The sequence below is a fragment of the Diadema antillarum genome, unplaced genomic scaffold (assembly GCF_040938485.1).
Source record: "Diadema antillarum isolate AM-2024a unplaced genomic scaffold, OU_Dant_1.0 seq00000152_RagTag, whole genome shotgun sequence".
NCBI classification, from domain to species: Eukaryota; Metazoa; Echinodermata; class Echinoidea; order Diadematoida; family Diadematidae; genus Diadema; species Diadema antillarum.
In genome coordinates this window covers 168,352-187,298 of record NW_027271225.1, presented here as the reverse complement: position 1 = coordinate 187,298, position 18,947 = coordinate 168,352, and the positions used below count along the sequence as shown (strand labels likewise).

At 37.1% G+C, this 18,947-nt stretch overlaps 2 protein-coding genes and 1 non-coding gene across 10 annotated transcripts in view; all 3 read left to right on the top strand.

Moving 5' to 3' along the window:
• LOC139727794 (venom phosphodiesterase 2-like) overlaps positions 1-18,947 on the top strand; it is a 95,207-nt gene that overhangs the window by 22,580 nt on the left and 53,680 nt on the right. Inside the window, exons 16-24 of the mRNA XM_071638767.1 lie at positions 1,015-1,090; positions 1,772-1,859; positions 2,418-2,654; positions 3,511-3,665; positions 4,363-4,498; positions 5,322-5,396; positions 5,722-5,854; positions 6,349-6,502; positions 7,277-7,437. Coding sequence (XP_071494868.1) covers positions 1,015-1,090; positions 1,772-1,859; positions 2,418-2,654; positions 3,511-3,665; positions 4,363-4,498; positions 5,322-5,396; positions 5,722-5,854; positions 6,349-6,502; positions 7,277-7,437 — 1,215 coding nt within the window. The remainder of the gene's footprint in view (positions 1-1,014; positions 1,091-1,771; positions 1,860-2,417; positions 2,655-3,510; positions 3,666-4,362; positions 4,499-5,321; positions 5,397-5,721; positions 5,855-6,348; positions 6,503-7,276; positions 7,438-18,947) is intronic.
• On the top strand, positions 13,630-13,736 carry Trnaf-gaa (transfer RNA phenylalanine (anticodon GAA)). The gene has a single exon. It is a non-coding gene; the product is annotated as a tRNA-Phe (tRNA).
• The window catches only part of LOC139727805 (protein 4.1-like), a 154,677-nt gene continuing 151,612 nt past the window's right edge, over positions 15,883-18,947 (top strand). For all 8 annotated transcript variants that reach the window (XM_071638779.1, XM_071638777.1, XM_071638780.1 and 5 more), the window contains exon 1: positions 15,883-16,031. The gene's annotated coding sequence lies outside the window, so the exon portion shown is untranslated. The remainder of the gene's footprint in view (positions 16,032-18,947) is intronic.

Here is an 18,947-nt window from a genome sequence, read left to right as displayed (position 1 = left end):
TTTAGCTTAGTGTCGAACTCATCTGCTGTACGACTCGTGAGCTGTATAACTCATGGGCTGTATGACTCATGAGCTTTATGACTCGTGGGCTGTATGACTCGTGAGCTCTATGACTCGTGGGCTGTATAACTCGTGGGTGTCGGTCTCTTGATTTGCACCCCTTTCTTCTCCCTGTCTGTCGAAATGCATTATGATTAGCAGGCGACTATTGTGATTTTGAAGAGCGGGAGGGGGCTTTGAACGTAGGGTATAATATAGATAAAATAAATATTCAGTGTAGTACTAGTAATTCCCCCTTAGGCATGGGATATATCATTTTCAACAAAATGTGCCTATGACAACTGATTTGACGAATTTGAACTTCATCTGCCTATCAAAATAATCACCGATTATTCAGTGCTTTCAGTTGTAGCCATGATAAGAAAAAAAAATAGTGATTGGTTCTAATTTCGCACTACGTTTATAATTTATGGTTTAATATCTATTTTGATTCGATTACTGCATATTTCATATATTCGATCCAGAGCATTTATATGAAAGACAGAAATATTTTTACCTTTTCCCTGAAAGCATATATATATATATATATATATATATATATTACATATATATATACATATATACATATAATATATATATATACATATATATATATATACATATATATATATATATATATATATATATATATATATATGTATATATAACAATGCCTCTTTAGTCCCTTCGTGTACATTATGACCCAGGTTTGATACTGAACTATTAGTAGGCCCCTACCAGTTTGTATTGGACAGTGCAGGTAGAAAGACTAGGAAGACCAGACGACGAAATAGGAAGAGAGGGGGTGGGGAAGGGGAAAGACACTTTGGTAATACTAAAATAGTTATATTAAATGGCGGTGGATCTAACATTTTGTCGTCGACAAAAACTTAACATCGTCGCAAAGTTGAATTATTGTCATGGTCAAAGAAAAAAATGAAAAATGTTATTTTTCCCACTCATGCCCTATTGCAGAGAAAGCACTGATTACAGCCAACTGTTTTGCCAACACGCCAGCAACGGTTATGATACGGTGGCCTACGGAATGGAGGTAAGAACTTGATAAACATATTACACTCAAACAGTTAAGCTTTATTAGCAATTCACTTCAAGAGTTATCTAGTTTATCATTTACTATGTACTATTCACGATAAACACCAAATTTATCATCATACCATGAAAGTGTACTGTATAGTCCCACCAGAAAGACATTTAGCAGTGGCGGATCCAGGGAGGACCGCAACCGGCGCACGCCCCCCCCCCCCCTCTTTATTTTTTGTTGAAACAAAAGAAATAAAAAGAAAAAATGGGGGAATTTTGTAAACGCGCCCCCTCTTTACGGAATCGTGGATCCGCCCCTGTTTAATATATTGAATATGACAGACACACTGACAGAAAGTAAAGACGACAATGATATTATGATACGGATAAAGGTATTATGAAGCAAAAAGTAGTTGTGTCCTTGCATGTCATGACAGATCAGTTTGAAGAGAAAAATTGTGAAAATAAAAAACTAAGTTCGATTTGAAGTCATTTTGACATAATGGTGCCAGATGTCATCTGTACATTTTGAATAAAGGTCTGCAATCAGGGAAAGGACAAGGTCGTTACTAACGTGTGCACCAGCTTTTAGGCGATGTGGAGACCAGTGTGGAAATTACCTCGACCAGGTCCAAAGCAGCTGGCAACATCTTCCTACTTGTATATCTGTATGTTTGTTTGTTCGTTTCAGGGGGTCTTCGTCGGTTTCGGAAATAATTTCAAAGTTAACCATCGCGTACGAGACTTCAACAACATCGACATTTACAACATGATGACGAGTATGTATTCGAATACGAATATTGAATAGCAGTCAATATTACAAAGTTATATCAGTCATGATGTGTAGCTTTTCATCTGTAAAAAAATAAGACTATGTTAGTGTAACAACGAGAGATAACGGCGAGGAGTGTAGATCACAATGTGAGGCTTTTTTGGGTTGTTACTCAAAATGACTGTATTCATCTGTCTATTCTAGCTCAACAAGTAGGTAACATTGATGTGACATGAGCGCCATCTTACACGACCATCAAGTATTATCAAGTAAAGCAGCAAAGATTTTGATGTCATTTTTTTACATATATCGCCAGAAACTATTGGTTTTTGACCAAGGGTCAACGAAATATGCTTGGACAAACATGTTCTCCTATTCCAGTTGACCTTAGCTTAGTGAATTTTTGTTATTCTACCAACCGTCGCTAGTATTTGTAAGCAGTTGAAACATTACTATCTTTGTAATTATTATCGATGTCGTCATAATGATTGTTATCATTTACTCTTGTTTTTTTTTTCAATCTATTAATATTTTCGTCTTTTTTTTTCCTATTCCACCTGTCAAGAAATTTTGGGTTTAACACCAGAGCTCCACAATGGTACGGAGGGTGGTCTGAACAGCCTGCTAAGAAATGCGGGGACCTTCCCCGTCCCTTCTATGGCCTTCGCCTCGGAGGGCACGTGTCCGTACGTTGCATCTGTGAGCATTGATAACTACATGAACGAACTGGGATGTACGTGCTCGAGCACGGTTCCTGTAACGGAACGCATCAACATTGCCCTTTCTACTACGGAAAGCACAGGTGCGTCAGCTTTACCCTTAACTCATTCTGTGTCACTGAGTCTAATATGCCCAAATTTCACACACATGACTCACATAGATGGGAAATTAATGTTGCATGCAGTGTTAAGGAATCTGGGCTTTGTTCTCTCTGACTTTTTTCCGATCGATAGGAAGTACACATGTACAGTGTTTATTTTGCGTTACACTCTAAGAGCATATCATTAATCCCTTCACGTTGGTATAAAATACAGCTGTATCATCCTGAGATTGGAATTGATTTGACATTATACTTCATTTTTTTAAGGGATGGTATAGTAGTTGTTGAGATCGGAAATTCAGATTTTAACTTTCTTGTGAGATAATTAGAAACCACTTATATGAAATATTGAAGAGCATACAATTCTGGCAGGAATTCAAAGTTTATTTGATGAAAATCGGTTTTAAAATGGCGGAGATATCCAAAAACAAAGTAGTCCTAGTAATAGGTGGGACCCACCTTTTTATAAGACAACTTTGTTTTGCTTTCCTTTTTTTTTTCTTCTCAGCCATTTCAAACAGACTTTCTTCAAATAAACTTTTAATTCCTTTTAAAATTGTATGCTCTTAATATTTCACATAATATCAGTGGTTTCTAATCATCTCACAAAAAGTTAGCATGTGAATCTCCATCTTCACCAAAACTATACCATCCCTTTAAGGTGTCATGCAGTTGACTCCAATTTTTTAATAAAGTACAGTGTATTTCATTCGCTGTATATTTCTTTAAGAAAGAAATGTTTTCCTATGAAAAAGACGTCACAATTAATCACATCCGAACCAAGACGCATGTCATTTCTATTTCTCATTTACTGGTTGTTTTCGTCCTCTCTCTTCAGTCCAGCAGCACGTACCCTTCGGGCCGCCAGAGATCCTGGAGTCAGCCAGCCCAGGTTCCGGGTCGGTTTGTAAGCTGTATCACACGTCTTACGTGACGGCCTATGACAGAACTCTGGTCATTAGTAAATACGTCTCGGTCACACTAGCATCTAATGTGAGTCTGAAATGAAGATGTGTTCAACTAGCTTTTATGATACTGTATCAACTGCAAATTGGCATTATCACCTAATCAGAATTTAGGCCTACATTAGGCAACTACGACTGCTCAATCACTGTCCTGAGAAATATAATTATTATCGGCCTACAACAATTAGAAACGTCAATATTATGCGCTTTATAAGTGTTATTTATCATCATTGTTATTATTATCATTATTATTATTACAGAAATGTTTTTTAACTTACATTTTCTGAAATATTAGTTGATTGTGTCTTTACTCCATATATTAGTGAAGCAGAGCTACCAAGTCTCACGCATTCTGCGCGAGACTCAAGCATTTAGATCTCACGATCTGCAACTTGGGCCTTTAATAATGAACATAGCTCAAAAGATTAAAATGATAGTTGCAATTGAAGGTATAATATTTATTTTCCTTTCGTCTTTCAAAATAAGTAAAAAATAGTCACTTAAGTATGCACCTGATCACATCATTAAGAGCTAAAAATTGAAAAAGCTCCCTACCGTAGGAGGCCACAGGGGTGAAAAGCCCCTCCCACACCCTCGCTTGTGCGCACATTCACTCGCCGAGATGCCGATTCATGAAAATCTCACTCATAAAAAAATTTTGAACTTGGCATCCCTGGCGAAGTAATTTCATTTTCAGTCAACTTGTATTCCTCTTCCACTTTCAGTTTTTCCCAGGACTCCATCCGTCGGGCTGTGTGTTGGTCGACACGAGGTTGGCGATGGACGAGAACCCACGCTGTTTGACGTACACGTCAGGAGACGTGGCGCTTAACATCAAACAGTCGTACCTCCTCCAGCCGAGTAAGATTACCACCTTATTGCACCCAAATGTATTGGGTCTCTATATAAGAAGAAACCCTTGGAAATTACTTGTAACGGCACACTCAATACACCTAGTAAGCTCCCGAATGAAAACATCAAGTGACCATCAGTGTTACTTTCAATGACTGAGGTGTTTGGAAACCTCTCTTTCCACCTCCTTGATTTTATATACCGGCACCGTACATGTGTTGTTGGTACATGATCTTTTCCTCAACCAGTTGCCAAGTTACTTACAAAAGAATTTGCGTTTGCAAATTACATACATGTATTAGACTAAAACTTAATTCATGTGACAATTTGTTTGTTTGTTTTTGTCTCCTTGAAAATTATGTTGTCTATGTCGTGATGGGATGTGCTCCCAATAGTATATATAGAGCCATATTACTGAAGATGATTTCATGCTCGTCACGACAGAGTGGTGAATAGTCCACAGGACTTATGTCTTCAGCACGCATCATCATCAATATGTATCCCTTGGAACTGTAATAAACATCAAGTTTAACATCATATCGCTGCTCATATCATCCCTGGATTATGTAGTCTAGCTTGTGACAGGTGCCGTTTTGAAATTGTTCTGCGGCGAGTTTAATGTGAAACTAAACTTCAGCAAGTTTCAATCTCTACTTCATGTTTAGGTGATCCGATCTTTCAATCAACGCTTATACACGTGTATATCGCAAATCCATGATAATATTGCTCTGTAACACTCTCACCTCTACATAGATGGATGATACATTTACAATTATTTGTTTGCTGAATAGTCTCATGTTTATTATGATTATAATTTTCATTCCTTACTCAGCTGCAGCCGTTGGAAAACCCGACGAATCTATCGTCTCATCAAACATCGTACCTCAGTACTCCATGTTTGAATCAGGTGAGTTGAAGAGAAGTGTACGCCTACACAATCATCTCTGTCGCGTTTGCGGCTTTTATACTCATATGAACGTATAATTGTAGGTCATTACGTGTACGTTCATTAAAAGAAACATTTTCACGCTTGGAGTTTTTGCTATGTTTTCACTCCGCGTGCAGTAACATGTATTGCAGGTTGCAGAGGTCAGTTAGCAAATGAATGAACGTTTACTGAAGAGAAATACAAATGTGTGCAAATGATTATTCTTGATATACATTAGTTAGTTATCCCAATACGCTGTAATCAGATTTTGTTTGATAATCATAAACGTTATGTCTTTCTGCAGAAATTTGGAGTCAGTTGGTGAGTAAGTATTCTGCCTGGACGAGCATTTCTGCCAACATCAACATCGTTCAGGGACCCGTCTACGACCTCGATCACAATGGCGTGGTTGACAGTCCTTCCACCATGGCCAAAGCGTAAGTTTACCAAGTAAAACAACAAACCCATCATTTCAATAGACAATCACTCATTACTGTACCGATATTCCAAACGTGTTGAAACATCTGGTTTAAAGTGAGCACCATCGTTTATGAGTTCCTTGAGGAAAGTTTAAGTCGTTCATACAAATGTGGAAAAATCACGGGCAATCTTCTTGCAGCATCTTAACAATTATCCATCTAAACTTTTCATCCAGCACTGGGATTGTGACATTGAATTGTGATGATAGAAAGACAGACATGAAAGTAAAAGACTAATCGGAAAGAATTTTCTGTATATAGATTCATTATTGCAGTTCAACATCCACAAATTTTGATGCCAAATCAGTTCCACTGTTCAACCAATAGGATGGCTCTGTGCTTGGTAGGAACCATAACATGCAGTTGTTAACACCATCCTGCATCCAGCGACTGCATATGAATTATACAAATTTCCAGACAGTCACAGATTTTGGTTCGATTTGTTTGATCAGAATGACCTGGGCTGGTCCTACGGTGGTCCCATCACACTACTTCGTCGTCGCCTCACGGTGTGCTAATCGTACGGAGGTGAGGTCGTGTTTGCCTTCGGATGTGGAAATCATGGCGTTTATACTGCCACACAACAACCTGGGTCGTCCCTGCCAGGTATGACATCATCGTAATACCGAATAAATATTTTGACTGTCACGCTTTAATAACATAACATTAGCAACACTTATTTGTTCTGCCCAGTGGAAATAGGACCATGTGCAAATTAATGGCGTCCATCCGTCCTTGAGTCAAGTTCAAGTTATCATCAAGACTCCTTTGTGAAAATAATTATGTACCGAGTGCTCCAGATGCGAGCCAAGTAGCAGTCAGAGATACACTCGAGACATCTTTACACCATATTTATTATTATCATAAATACTACTACTGTACTACTACTACTACTACATGTACTACTGCTACTACTACTATCAATTTATTTATTTGACAATTCATAGTGCTACCTGAGTTCATTTTCCATGGTCAAAGTTCATCAGAATGATAAAGTTTATATTCAAGTCTGTTGTTACACGTTCTGGATGTGGAGTAGACATAAAAATGCGGCAGTTGTCTTTTTTTTCTCCACGTCACATTCAAAAAAAAAAAAAGTTTTCTTTGTGCAGCTTACCATCGTCCCGTGCTCCAAACGCACATTGTGTCATTCAAGTGTTAAAATGTTGCTGTCAGATTCTGTACACAGCGGGGTGTTGAAAGCTGTTGATATTGTTTTCTACAGTGTTAACATAACGCAATACCAACACGAGAATACGATGTAAACCAACGTCACTGTACAATATACAGTGTATTCTCTTTCAGTATTGAAGTTGTTACATCCTCCAGTCCTTTAGCTGATTTTATCATTATGCCTCTATTCATTCTCTCCTTCCCTAGATGAGTATGGACGAGTATCTGATGGCGCATCGAGCCAGTCTCCAGGACGTAGAACGAATCACCGGTCTCTATTTCTTCCCCACGTGGTCGAGGTCTGACAACTCAAACTACAGACAAGACATCGCCTTACAGAAGGCGGGAACGGCGTCCATGCTATGGACGTAAAAATTAAAATACATTGTATCTAATTAGGAGGCAGATACTCATTGTGACGTTGTCCCAAGTCGGATATAATGGTTAAGGGCACATGGTTAACTCGTGCCCTACGTGATTCTGAAATGGCCACAGACGAGGTGATTTTCAAAGTCATCCCAACTGGGATACGACTTTTAATGTCACCCCGCATGTTCTAGATCTTTGTAGAGAGTACTAAAAGAAAAAAAATAGAAGACTCAAAATGTTTCAGTCATGATAATTTGTGGTTATCACTAAAAGTACGTTTAGCTACATTTCATCTTGTGTAATTACTTCATTTTACTTAAAAAGATAAGTACTGCATGCTATATATTGGTTTACGACTATAAAATCAATATCAACCGATGTCGGAACACTATTGTGGTAGCCCATACAAATAATTTCCTTTGAGGCATTCCATGTGGTAACCTCCTTACACTTTTATTATACTTTATGTCATTATAATATCAATTCGACCAGATGTCAAAACGGCACATTCTCACTGGCATCGGTTCATAGTTGCAGCAAGAGTCATTGAAAAAAAAAATCGAAACTATACTGCATTCGTTTTAACTAATGTACATATGTTATCTTATTGTCCGTTTGTTTGTTTTTTCCTGTAACGTCATGCCAACATTACTGTAGTGATTTTCATTCCATTATACAATAAAGCTGATTACCTGGTACGTATATAGTACGGTTGATAACTATCTTGCTTTTGGAATCATTGAATAGATTGGCAATGTGGCCAAACAAAAATAAATACTAGTAGTAATAAATAGAAAATAAGTAAAAAAAAAATCATTTGTAACTTGTCGCAAGCATCAGTGAGCATGGAACGGATCTGTATTGCCACTTACATGATTATCGATATTGATGATGATGACGATGAATGAAAATGGATTTGAAGGTATTACATTATTCTGTCAAAGGCTTGTATTACGCGCTCTTACGAAATGTTACGTGTTTTTCCTATCTTTACCAGTAATATTCTTGAAATGTGGACACTATATCTGGTTTGACTGTCATCTCGTTTGTTTGGTGTCATTGGCAACATTATCTACGAACATGGAGCAGGGGTGGATCCAGGAGTTCCGTATAGAGGGGGCGCACGCACCCCTCCCCCATTTTTTCTTTTTATTTCTTTTGTTTCAACAAAAAATAAGGGGGGGGGGCGTGCGCTGGTTGCGGTCCTCCCTGGATCCGCCCCTGTGGAGTATAATGGGTTTGATCTGTGTAATTTAGAGATACAATTTGTATTTTGTAACTTCGATGTCGAAATACAGCGGGTCAAGAAGCCATGGTACGGAAAATATTTTGACTAACAATTATTGTCGTAACTTTGAACTCTGACCACATTGCCAAATTTCACAAATGTACCAAATCCCACTGACATTCTCACAACTGAGAGATTGAATATTCCAAATAAAGAGGTGAATAACCCAAGTATTAAAAGTCATAGCAAAGCATCCGCTTCCAACTACAACGTACAATTAACACGGGTGATTTTTGCAGTACATCCTAAGGCTGGTTTGTAATTGTATCGTACATTTCAACATTCACGGTCTATACCTCATCTTCCATTAAAGGGTTTTCATTGGCATGATACATGTAATTGCATTTATCAAACACAACTCGACTCTTGCCAAATATTTTCGAAATTGGTCAGTGATGTCTCATCTACCTACATAATAGTCTTTATTGGTCCGTTGTCGTCATGGGCGTCGAAAGAAAATATCCCAGCTTTTATGAGCTGCTTACTTTAGAAAACCGAAAACTTGAAAATTTCGTGTATCACAACAAAATACTCAGGATGGTGCGACAGGATGCTCTGTTTGCAAACGTTCTGTTCACCTTTTACTTCCGTAAGAAATAGTATGTACAATGTAATAGCAAGGCTTGTAATCACACTTCCCTCGATAATATTATTCCCCATCACAAATTTATTCATAGTAGTAAAATATTAGACCGGAATGATCTCCAGAAACGTACATGTGATAGAAAACCCAACATGTCCTTTAGCCATGTTCGCACATTACAGTAATATTAACTGGTTTTGTTGTTTATAAATCTGAATTTGTGTATTATAGGAATAGCTGGATGGTATAGAATGTATGGATGCTGTCAAGCATTGTTGTGATTTTGTTAATGAAACTATCCCTCAAATGTCATTATGTGGACTGATATCAGATATCATAGAATCCAGCACTTGATATGGCAGCTAATGCTATAATCTTGAATAAACTACCCACAGGTTACTTAGTAGGCCTACTCAGTATTGTACCTATTCCTTACTGTATGACTGTTTTTGAACACATTGAATTTATAGGGTGAAAGAACAGTATTCATAAAAAGAGAAGTTTTAAACTATTTCGACGGAAACATTTTTAATGTATTTTTGTTGTTTTTTTTTGTTTTTTTGTGGCTGGATTAGAAAAGAAAAAATGGCGAGGCTACTGATGTAAAGGTCAATGCGATTCTAACTAAGTATGGGTGCTGCACTGACATTATCCACAGTTTACAATTGTATTACAATTGTAAAAAAAAAAAAGCTTTAATAACATTGTTCAAGTACCTGGTTTTATATTGTAATAAAAAAAGGATGAATGCTGCTCCGTGTGCCATCCGTGGCTATTACAATGTACTTTAAAAGATCAAATTGTTTAAAGGGTGTTGATGTACAGAAAATAGATTAAGAGCAATGGAAGGTGCTTTGGTATGAGGTTAATGAACGTTTCTTAAAAAAAAAAAAACGTGCCTTGAGCGTTTTCATGTCATTCCATTTTATAGCAAGGTGTTGGAAGGAAAGAATTTTAATCATGTGATTGTATTAGAAACAGGATTAGAAAGAGGGACATACATAACCCAGTATGGATAACCCAGTACTCAGCATGGTACATTTAAATGCAGTTTGACTCAAAATCTACATATATGCTTTGTAGATTTAATAGTTGAAATGGTCACTTTCAATTTTTGCCAAAACATTCGCCGTTGCAGTGTGGGTCCGTGTGTATGCTCTTAGGAGATGACAAAATTTGTGTTAATGTGTAGCTGTGGTTACGGTAGCTGTGCTCGCAATGGGACAAACAATGTGTGTTGAAGTCCTCAGTAAGGCCTACCTGCAAACTCTGCCTGTACTCGGTAGATTAAATGTTACTCATATATCAGTGTCAGAGACATACAAAAATCTGCGAATGGGCTCGCTATAAGAGATGACCACCACTGAAACACTTTCATGTATACCAGGTTATTACATGTATACATATATTTTTTTAATTGTAGAATTCGCTTTCTCACTAATTAAAAATATGAAATTGCTGATGGAGTTACTCCAAACATGGATGCCAAAGTCTTTCAGTCTATGAAAGTCATGCTGTTTCATAGGAACAGTAAGGCTGCCTTGCACTCTCATTGTGCCAAGTTTTATACAGCATAAAATTATGTCTTTGTTTATTGGTAATGGCATTTGATTTAGCTGAAGATTTGAATTACAATGTACATGTAGTTCATTGGATCATATCTGATTTTATTGACATGTAAATAAATGTGATGTACGTAAGAGTGTAGAGCCTTCGAACAAATTCAGATAAATGGGCAGTTTGAAGACTTTGTTTTCTTGATATGGCCATATACAGTTGTATGAGTCTTATTTGTGTCAGCTGCATGCTAGATTTTATATGCAACTTCATACTCTTCTTTATGTAGCACTTTCAAAAAATAAAGCCTTATGGGTTTCTGCATGGGATGAACTGTACACATCATAGTTACCTTCTACTTGGGCCTACTGCATGTATTCTGTTGTATGTCATTTGAGTCCAGGTAAAAGCTTTTTGTGACATAATAAAGAGTTGAAGAGTTTGTTTGCAAAAACCGATAAGTCCACTTCTGAAGATTTTGAAGTGCGGTCTCTGTCATACAGTACACAATAATACCTTTTAAATGATATATTGGTCACTTCATATAAAGGTACATTTTTGAAGTTATGGTCAAAAGAAGCAAAAATTTTCTTATTATTCTCTTTATTTTTCTTGACCTTTAATCGCAAATATCTCCATTTGACAAATATGGATTTATCGGTTTTTGCAAACAAACTCTTCAGTTGCTAATGCGTTACTCGGGACACAACTAGCGGAGAAGATGAAAGAGAAAGGGGGGGGGGGTGGGGTTAGAGATAAACAAAGAGGCAGGGACCTCCAAAATAGGGAGCAATCCAAAGACCAAACAGACGACACATTTTCCATTGAGAAACCAAACCAATCTTCACACTCGTTAGTGCTGATCGATGCATCCTACCTGGCAAAAGCATCAGATATGTACATGTAGTATGTTCGTTTTTATGACAAAGACATATAATGAGTAGGCCTACTACCACACACTGCACTGACCATATCACATTGTAAAAAAAAAGAAAAAAAAATATGTAGAACAATATATTTCAAGACAGGAAAGATCCTGAATACCTATTTAAACTGCAACAGCGACCCCAACACGTACATAGCGCCCCGCAACGGGGTTACTGCAAAATACCCAGATAGATTGTAGATTTAGTTCACTCCATTTACGGTTATGGCACAAACCATGAATGACAAATGTATTATGGTGTGAACTAAATCTAGTGTTCTAGATGAATCTGGATATTCAGGATCAGGATTTAGACTCTAGAGAAGCATAAATAAATTACCAAAAAAAAGCTCATACTATGAGTCATAGGATGCGTTCGAGCGCTCGAAAGCGAACCAAAGCGAACTGGACCAAAGCGTATCATACCGAACTGTGCCAGATTTGAAGCGTTCAAGCGCTCTGTTGAGAAAGCGTACCTCACGAGCTATTTTTAGAAAAGGTCACGCATTTTGTAGCAAGAATATAATCCACCTGGCGCTTGAACTACTTGAACGTGCCTGTTCCGAACAAAGAGAATGATGTCTTTGCATTGTGACGTATGCACATGATACGCGCATGCTTTACAGCGAACTTTTGGTACGCTTTTGGAGCACATCGGGAAGTGGTCCACTTTTGGCTCGGTACAGTACGGTACGGTACACTTTAGGAGCGTTCGAGCTCTCCTCTGGCGCGGGTACGGTACGGTACAGTTCGCTTTAGGAGAGCGCTCAAACGCACCCATAGACTTCTACATACATGTACTTTGTTTCCAGTTTTTAAATGTTGTATTCTTCTTCTACATAATTCTTATCAATTTAACGTTTGAAGGATGCCCTCATTTTGAGATTGCCTTTTAGTTTGAGATTACTCTAGACTCTAGTGGTAGACCTAGAACCCGACGAGACTAGGCTAATACATGTAGATCTAGGTTTATTTCATTTTATTTTTTATTTTTTCTTTAGATAGATTTGTTGCTCTTGCTATCTAGGTTGCAAGTTATTATTATTATCTTTTTAATTTTGACAATGCAGGATGCATGCATGCCATGGTCCGTGACCATGCATTCACGGATTCAGATGAACACTTGAGACAGCACGAAGCAGTTACACCAGGGAGGTGGCTTCCCACCTCCCTGGATAGGCAAATACACGGACAGTGTGAGTGTAACATACAGAACATTCAACAAGACACCACTAGCTACATTGTACTACAAAAAACAAGCAAAACAAAACAACGCACACACCACATACCCACACACAAACACACACAACAATATGTGGGACTGTACAGCCAGCGACTGCATTATTTCTAGCGTTAGAACATAAGCTAGAAGCGCATGTCCGCTGGTTAAAACAAAATCGCACATAATGCCCTTGACCAAACTTGACCGACATTTTGGGTAGATCAGCATTCGAAAGTACATACAGGTGAAAGCTCACGTAACCGGGTTTACTGATCATTTAAGAGTTCTTGAAGACAGGTCTTCTATTGTTCCTCCCTGTCATTGGTCCACAACCTGCTAGCCATATCTAGCTGATGTGAATTATGTAAACTGTGTGTCTATAAGCATGGACCTACGTACGTAGGTCCATGGTATAAGATACACACGTGCATTCATTTATTGCGTAACTGTACGTGTGTGTTATGCATGTCATAGTCAACGGGCAGTATGCGTGTGGACATGCGCACACACACCACGCATACAACCCACCATACAATCAACCGCGTGCACGCACTGGCACAAGCATTGGAATACGCTCTAAGGTTTATATAATATAAAGACACCACATTGCGCAGCTGCCGAAATAGCTCAGTTGGGAGAGCGTTAGACTGAAGATCTAAAGGTCCCTGGTTCGAAGTCAACCGGAGAACTCGCATGAGTTCTGAACTGTCCCGGGTTTCGGCATGCGATTCTTTTGTTTTTTTGTGTGTTTTTTTTTTCTTACTTCTGCCTTTCATCTTGTTGATTTCATTTTCCTTCTCCCTTCGTGGCCTTGTTATTTGCCTTTATACAGTATATCTCTACTCTTTCACAGTTTCTACTGCATCTCAAAGATTTAATATTATAATGCGGTCATAGTTGACTTCGTAAGATTATAGGAAGCAAACATGCTAAAATGGTTTTATCGAAATTGCATCGCACATCTTCCACTTATTTTCACATAATATCTTAAATGTATGTACCTTTTGAGTTGAAATCACAAAGAACAAAATCTTATTGAATGATTGACATGAAATAATGTCTGAGTTGTAATTAAGGACTTAAAAGGAGGAGTTGTTTTAAATAAAACAAAAAAATATCTTTTTCATGACCAAACCAAATGGATACAAAAATCATGTAAAGCTATACATAACTGTGGATAGTAGCGTCATTGCGACTGATAACGCTGTTTCCTGACTTCCATTTCATAATCATCTTCAGTATTTGTTGTTGTTGTTGTTGTTTGATTTGATTTGATTTGATTTGATTTGATTTGATTTATTTATTCTCTGTATGCCATTTTTTTTTTTGAATACATCAACTTTCTGCAATTTCATTAACAAAGTGCAAAATACCGGTAGTATACTTTCAAAAATTTTCATCATTTTCATAAATTACACAACACATCTGTAGTATAATTACATGAGTTGTTGTTGTTTGTTTGTTTGTTTGTTTTTGTTTTTGTTTTTGTTTTGTTTTGTTTTGTTTTGTTTTGTTTTGTTTTGTTTTGTTTTTTGTTTTTGTTTTTTTTTGTTTTTTTTTTTTTTGGGGGGGGGGGGGGAGTAGTTTAAATATACCACGGGTATGTCGGGGTAATACAACCTTGTAGTCATCTTTCATCACCCGTTAACCTGATCAATAACTTACTTGATATGTGAACGGCGTATCAATTTAATCTTCATCATTCCCTTTAATTAACTTGGTGTGATCTTCAGGGGCCGCGGAAGGCTTTTTGGTGTGCGAGTATGTGTGTCTAGTGTGTGTGTGTGGGGGGGGGGGGGGGGCATGGTGGCTGAGACCTGGTCCAAGGGTCCTCCACCCCAGCCCGATCCCATCCCAACTTCGACCGAAAGAATCGGGGGTCGGGGATCTCCGGAAAGTCATGTGTTTTTGTTGTTGTTGTTGTTGTTGTTGTTGTTGTTGTTGTTGTTGTTGTTGTTGTTGTTGTTGTTGTTTTATTTTTTCCAGAACCGAAAGAGTGTATAGTTATACATGGCGATAATATACATGTATTTCTTTAATATCTGCATCTCAGTTTTTGCTGAGACTGATTACCCGTTTCGTGCAAAGATGCAATAACTTACTTAAAAAAAATGTATGCCTTGTTTATTCTGTTTACTTATACATACTTACTTTCAAAGAGAACCTTTCCTTCTTCAGTCCAGTGAGGATTTGATCAATCATATTTCAGTTTATACGTGTGTTTCCTTACCTGTAGGCCCTATTCTTAAGTGTTTGTATTCCATAAACAAAAATTGAGAAAAAAAAATCATCTTAAGCTTCTTTACAAGTCTCCACACACAAGAGTCTACAAACAAATAAATTCATGAGATAAAACTAACGGTTGGTGTGGCTGACTTGCACAAAAATTGCACTACCTCACTAATCTATTTTGTTTTATATAACTGTGCCGGGTATCACTGTACAATGAAAACATAATTATTACAATTTTTTTAATGCTAATAACCTCCTTGGGTAACAGATGATTTCACTAAAACATTTCTACTACACGTGGACCGAGTTGAGAAAAATAATGTGTGAAAGTCAGTAAACACGAGGACAAGTAATGATAATATTTCAGCTATCTCGATTACATGCTCTTTAGAAGAGGAAATCTTTAGTTTTAATCTCGGCAAAAGCAATACAAACAAAACTCGGACTTTTGTCAATACTTTTGTTTTTCTTTGATGAGGTAAAATCTTTGGACAAAACCTCTCACAAATATTTGCAACGTTTTAACGCAGATGCTGCAGTTATAGTCAGCAGCTGGACAGGTTTACAACACCCTTTCGTGTAAATATGTATAGCGCCATCACATGTAAGTAACAGTATAGTCTTTTACACGAAAAATATACAGAGGGATCTTTCCATGTCCATCTTGAAAACCCGGCGCGAAGAATCCTTCAAGCCACGGGCAAGTTGGATGATAATTCCATCCCTTTCCCAGAGAAGATTGCAAGTGAAAAGGACTATACTTCATCATCACTTTCATACCAATCGGTAAGTGAGACCTGAATTCGAAATATGGAAAACATATATATATTTCTACCTCCCCATCGCTGTTCACTCATACGTTCTTGCCGTCTCTGCCAGTGATAAGGGACGGGCGTAGTCCCGCCGAGTTGTCGTGTGTAAACCGTCGAAGCGCTGTGTATGCACGTAGTATTGAAGCAGAGCAGACAGGGACTTTAGACTACGGAGTCGCATCCCATCGCATCGCATCGTACCGCGCCCACTATCAGCGTCGTAATGGAATCTTTCATTTAAATGAGTGAATTTACATACGATGCTACCAAGCCATGGTACATGCTATTATACTGTCTGTGGACGAGATGGCATCTCTAGGTTAAAGGGCTCCTGGAATAATAGATATATCATTTATCAATATGCTACCACTCCACACCTTTGATACTGTTATTAACTATTCACCACCATGGCCATGCACCAGACACAGTGATTCGATAGTGTTGTGCATATATGGCATATGCTCATATATGCACCTTATTGGGAAGAAATATATTATGAATATAATATGATTATTATGAGAGAATAGGTTCAAATGATTACCTTGTGAGAGATAGGAACGTATCGAATATTTATAGCCCCTATTGGTGCTTGTGAAAACATTGACAAAATTTATGTCACTGTCAATATTCATTCTAATCTCTTCATACTCGTATGAAAAAGCAGGATAATAATATGCTGGTGTACATTGTGTGTGTACTATCTCAAGAATTAGAAGTGCACTACATCAGTTGTACTTAGCTCATACAAATCATATGGTGGGATGATATGAAGCCTTTAGAGAACTGCCATTTTTTCCCATTATCATTTTCCTTAAAATTTTTGACAATTCTCCACAGTTAATATTATTTTATACTCACTTTTTATGATATTTTGTATATTATGTGTATATAATTATATAAATGTATATGTATTATACGCTCGTATATTCCCTCAGGTGATATGAATCGATTAGATTTTGAAAAATATTCAGTCGAACAGCAGTAGCCAGAAGGCTGGAGATGATATTTGTACTGTTCGAGTTTTTTTTTTTTGTCAGATGCAAGGGAGTACACAGGGCATACAGCATGATTGTGATAGGTTAATATAAAACATTATAGATTTCAGATAATGCACTGTGAAAACTAAGTTTCTTCATTTCAAAGCATTTTCTGGGCTTCATATAGGAAGAGAAGTAAATGTTGTTCAAGATGACAAACACTGAATCCATGAATAATGTAACATTCTTTTTTTTTGTTTGAATGAAATGACATTTTTCTGCAGTGAAATGAATGAAAATGAAAGCAAAGCACTGTGTATTTTAGTGTGTATACATGTGTTTGTGTCACAGAGCAGTATACAGACATACAGTACTAATTCTGTGTATTGTCCAAAAAGAAGATACAAGTATAAATGCAGAGCTGCCAAGTATACCAGACTCTGCTAGAAGCTTCATGAAAACTTCATTTGATATCTGTTATTTTAAAAAAAAAAGATTCATATATGGCCAATTTGATGTGCATAATGCACAAGCATGTACATGATGTGTTATAGTAAATGCTGGAATCTCCCAGCTGCTGATGCGATGAATATTGTTAGCAGCCCTGTGAAAGGGATGTAATATAGATCGTTTAATATTCCAGCACCAAGAGCTATTCTTATGAGGGTCAAGAGGAGCCCCTAAATATACTCCCCACGTAGTCTTCATACTCCAGACTTTTGTTAATTAACTTGCATAAGGAAATTTTTATGCTGTCTGTGGATGCGCATTTCGATTGCTGTAGATATGGCTAAGGGATGTGGCATGATATTAGGATCCAAATAAACAGTCTCTATGGCTAATAATTTCTGTGACTGGTATGATAAAGATAGTAGTGATAGTATGTAGGAAATATTAGTTATCCTAAAGTTGATAATACATTACTTTGTAGCAATACAAGTTGTGGCGTTGAAAGAGAAGCTTTGTGTTGTTTTCATACTGCATACTGTAGTATTTCAAATTGTTCCATGAAAGCGATACCATGTAATGTTGATAAGAAATCTCTTCTACTTTTGAGTAATAGACCTACAACAAGGATAAAAATCTAACTTTATTGTCATTTCAACTGTTTGGTAACTATACTCATTTACTTGGCTGGTTTTATTTTTTTTCCCAGCTTCCTAACCAACTTTATCCTTGTATTCCTTAATCTCATCTTTATGTCATATCTTTCCAGTGAGACATGATATATATATAAAAAAAATCCACATGTAGATATAATTATATGATGTCATTTTCTTTAAATGCTGGGTGGCATATTTGATCTTCAAATGCCCACATTTCTCATGTGATAAAGGTTACCAGACAAAGCACAAGTTCAATATATTTGTCTCCAAAATTTGATCTGAAAATCAAGTGTACAATATACTTTTAACCTAATCAGTTCAGAAAAGGTAAATTCCTGTCCTCTTTCTCATTGTAGGGAATAAAAGTGGTAAATAAGGGAAACAGTATTCAATTTGAATGATAGCACATACCGTATTGTCCCGTAAAAAAAAAATCAAAATCAACAAGTAAATACCCAGAGAAATATCTGTACAGCTTGAACAAAAACTAAGATCCTGTTTACACCAAAATGTGGCTCTACAGTGAAAAATTGACCTTGGACTGGCATTATTTGTACATTTTATGATGACAAATTTGGGTCAACTGATTGCCTCCTTTCCAGAAAGTACTCACTGCATTTTTTCTTGAAGTCAGATAAAAAATATCCGAGCATTTAGTGGGGTGAAGTTTTTAAATCTTGTAAAGTTCTGTCTATCTACAGTTTTGCCTCTGTTCATCATTGCTGATAAAAACAATATAAGATAAAAACAAAAGGATGATGAATCTGATGCAGGTGAATAAATAGATAGTGATCTAAAAGTATAACT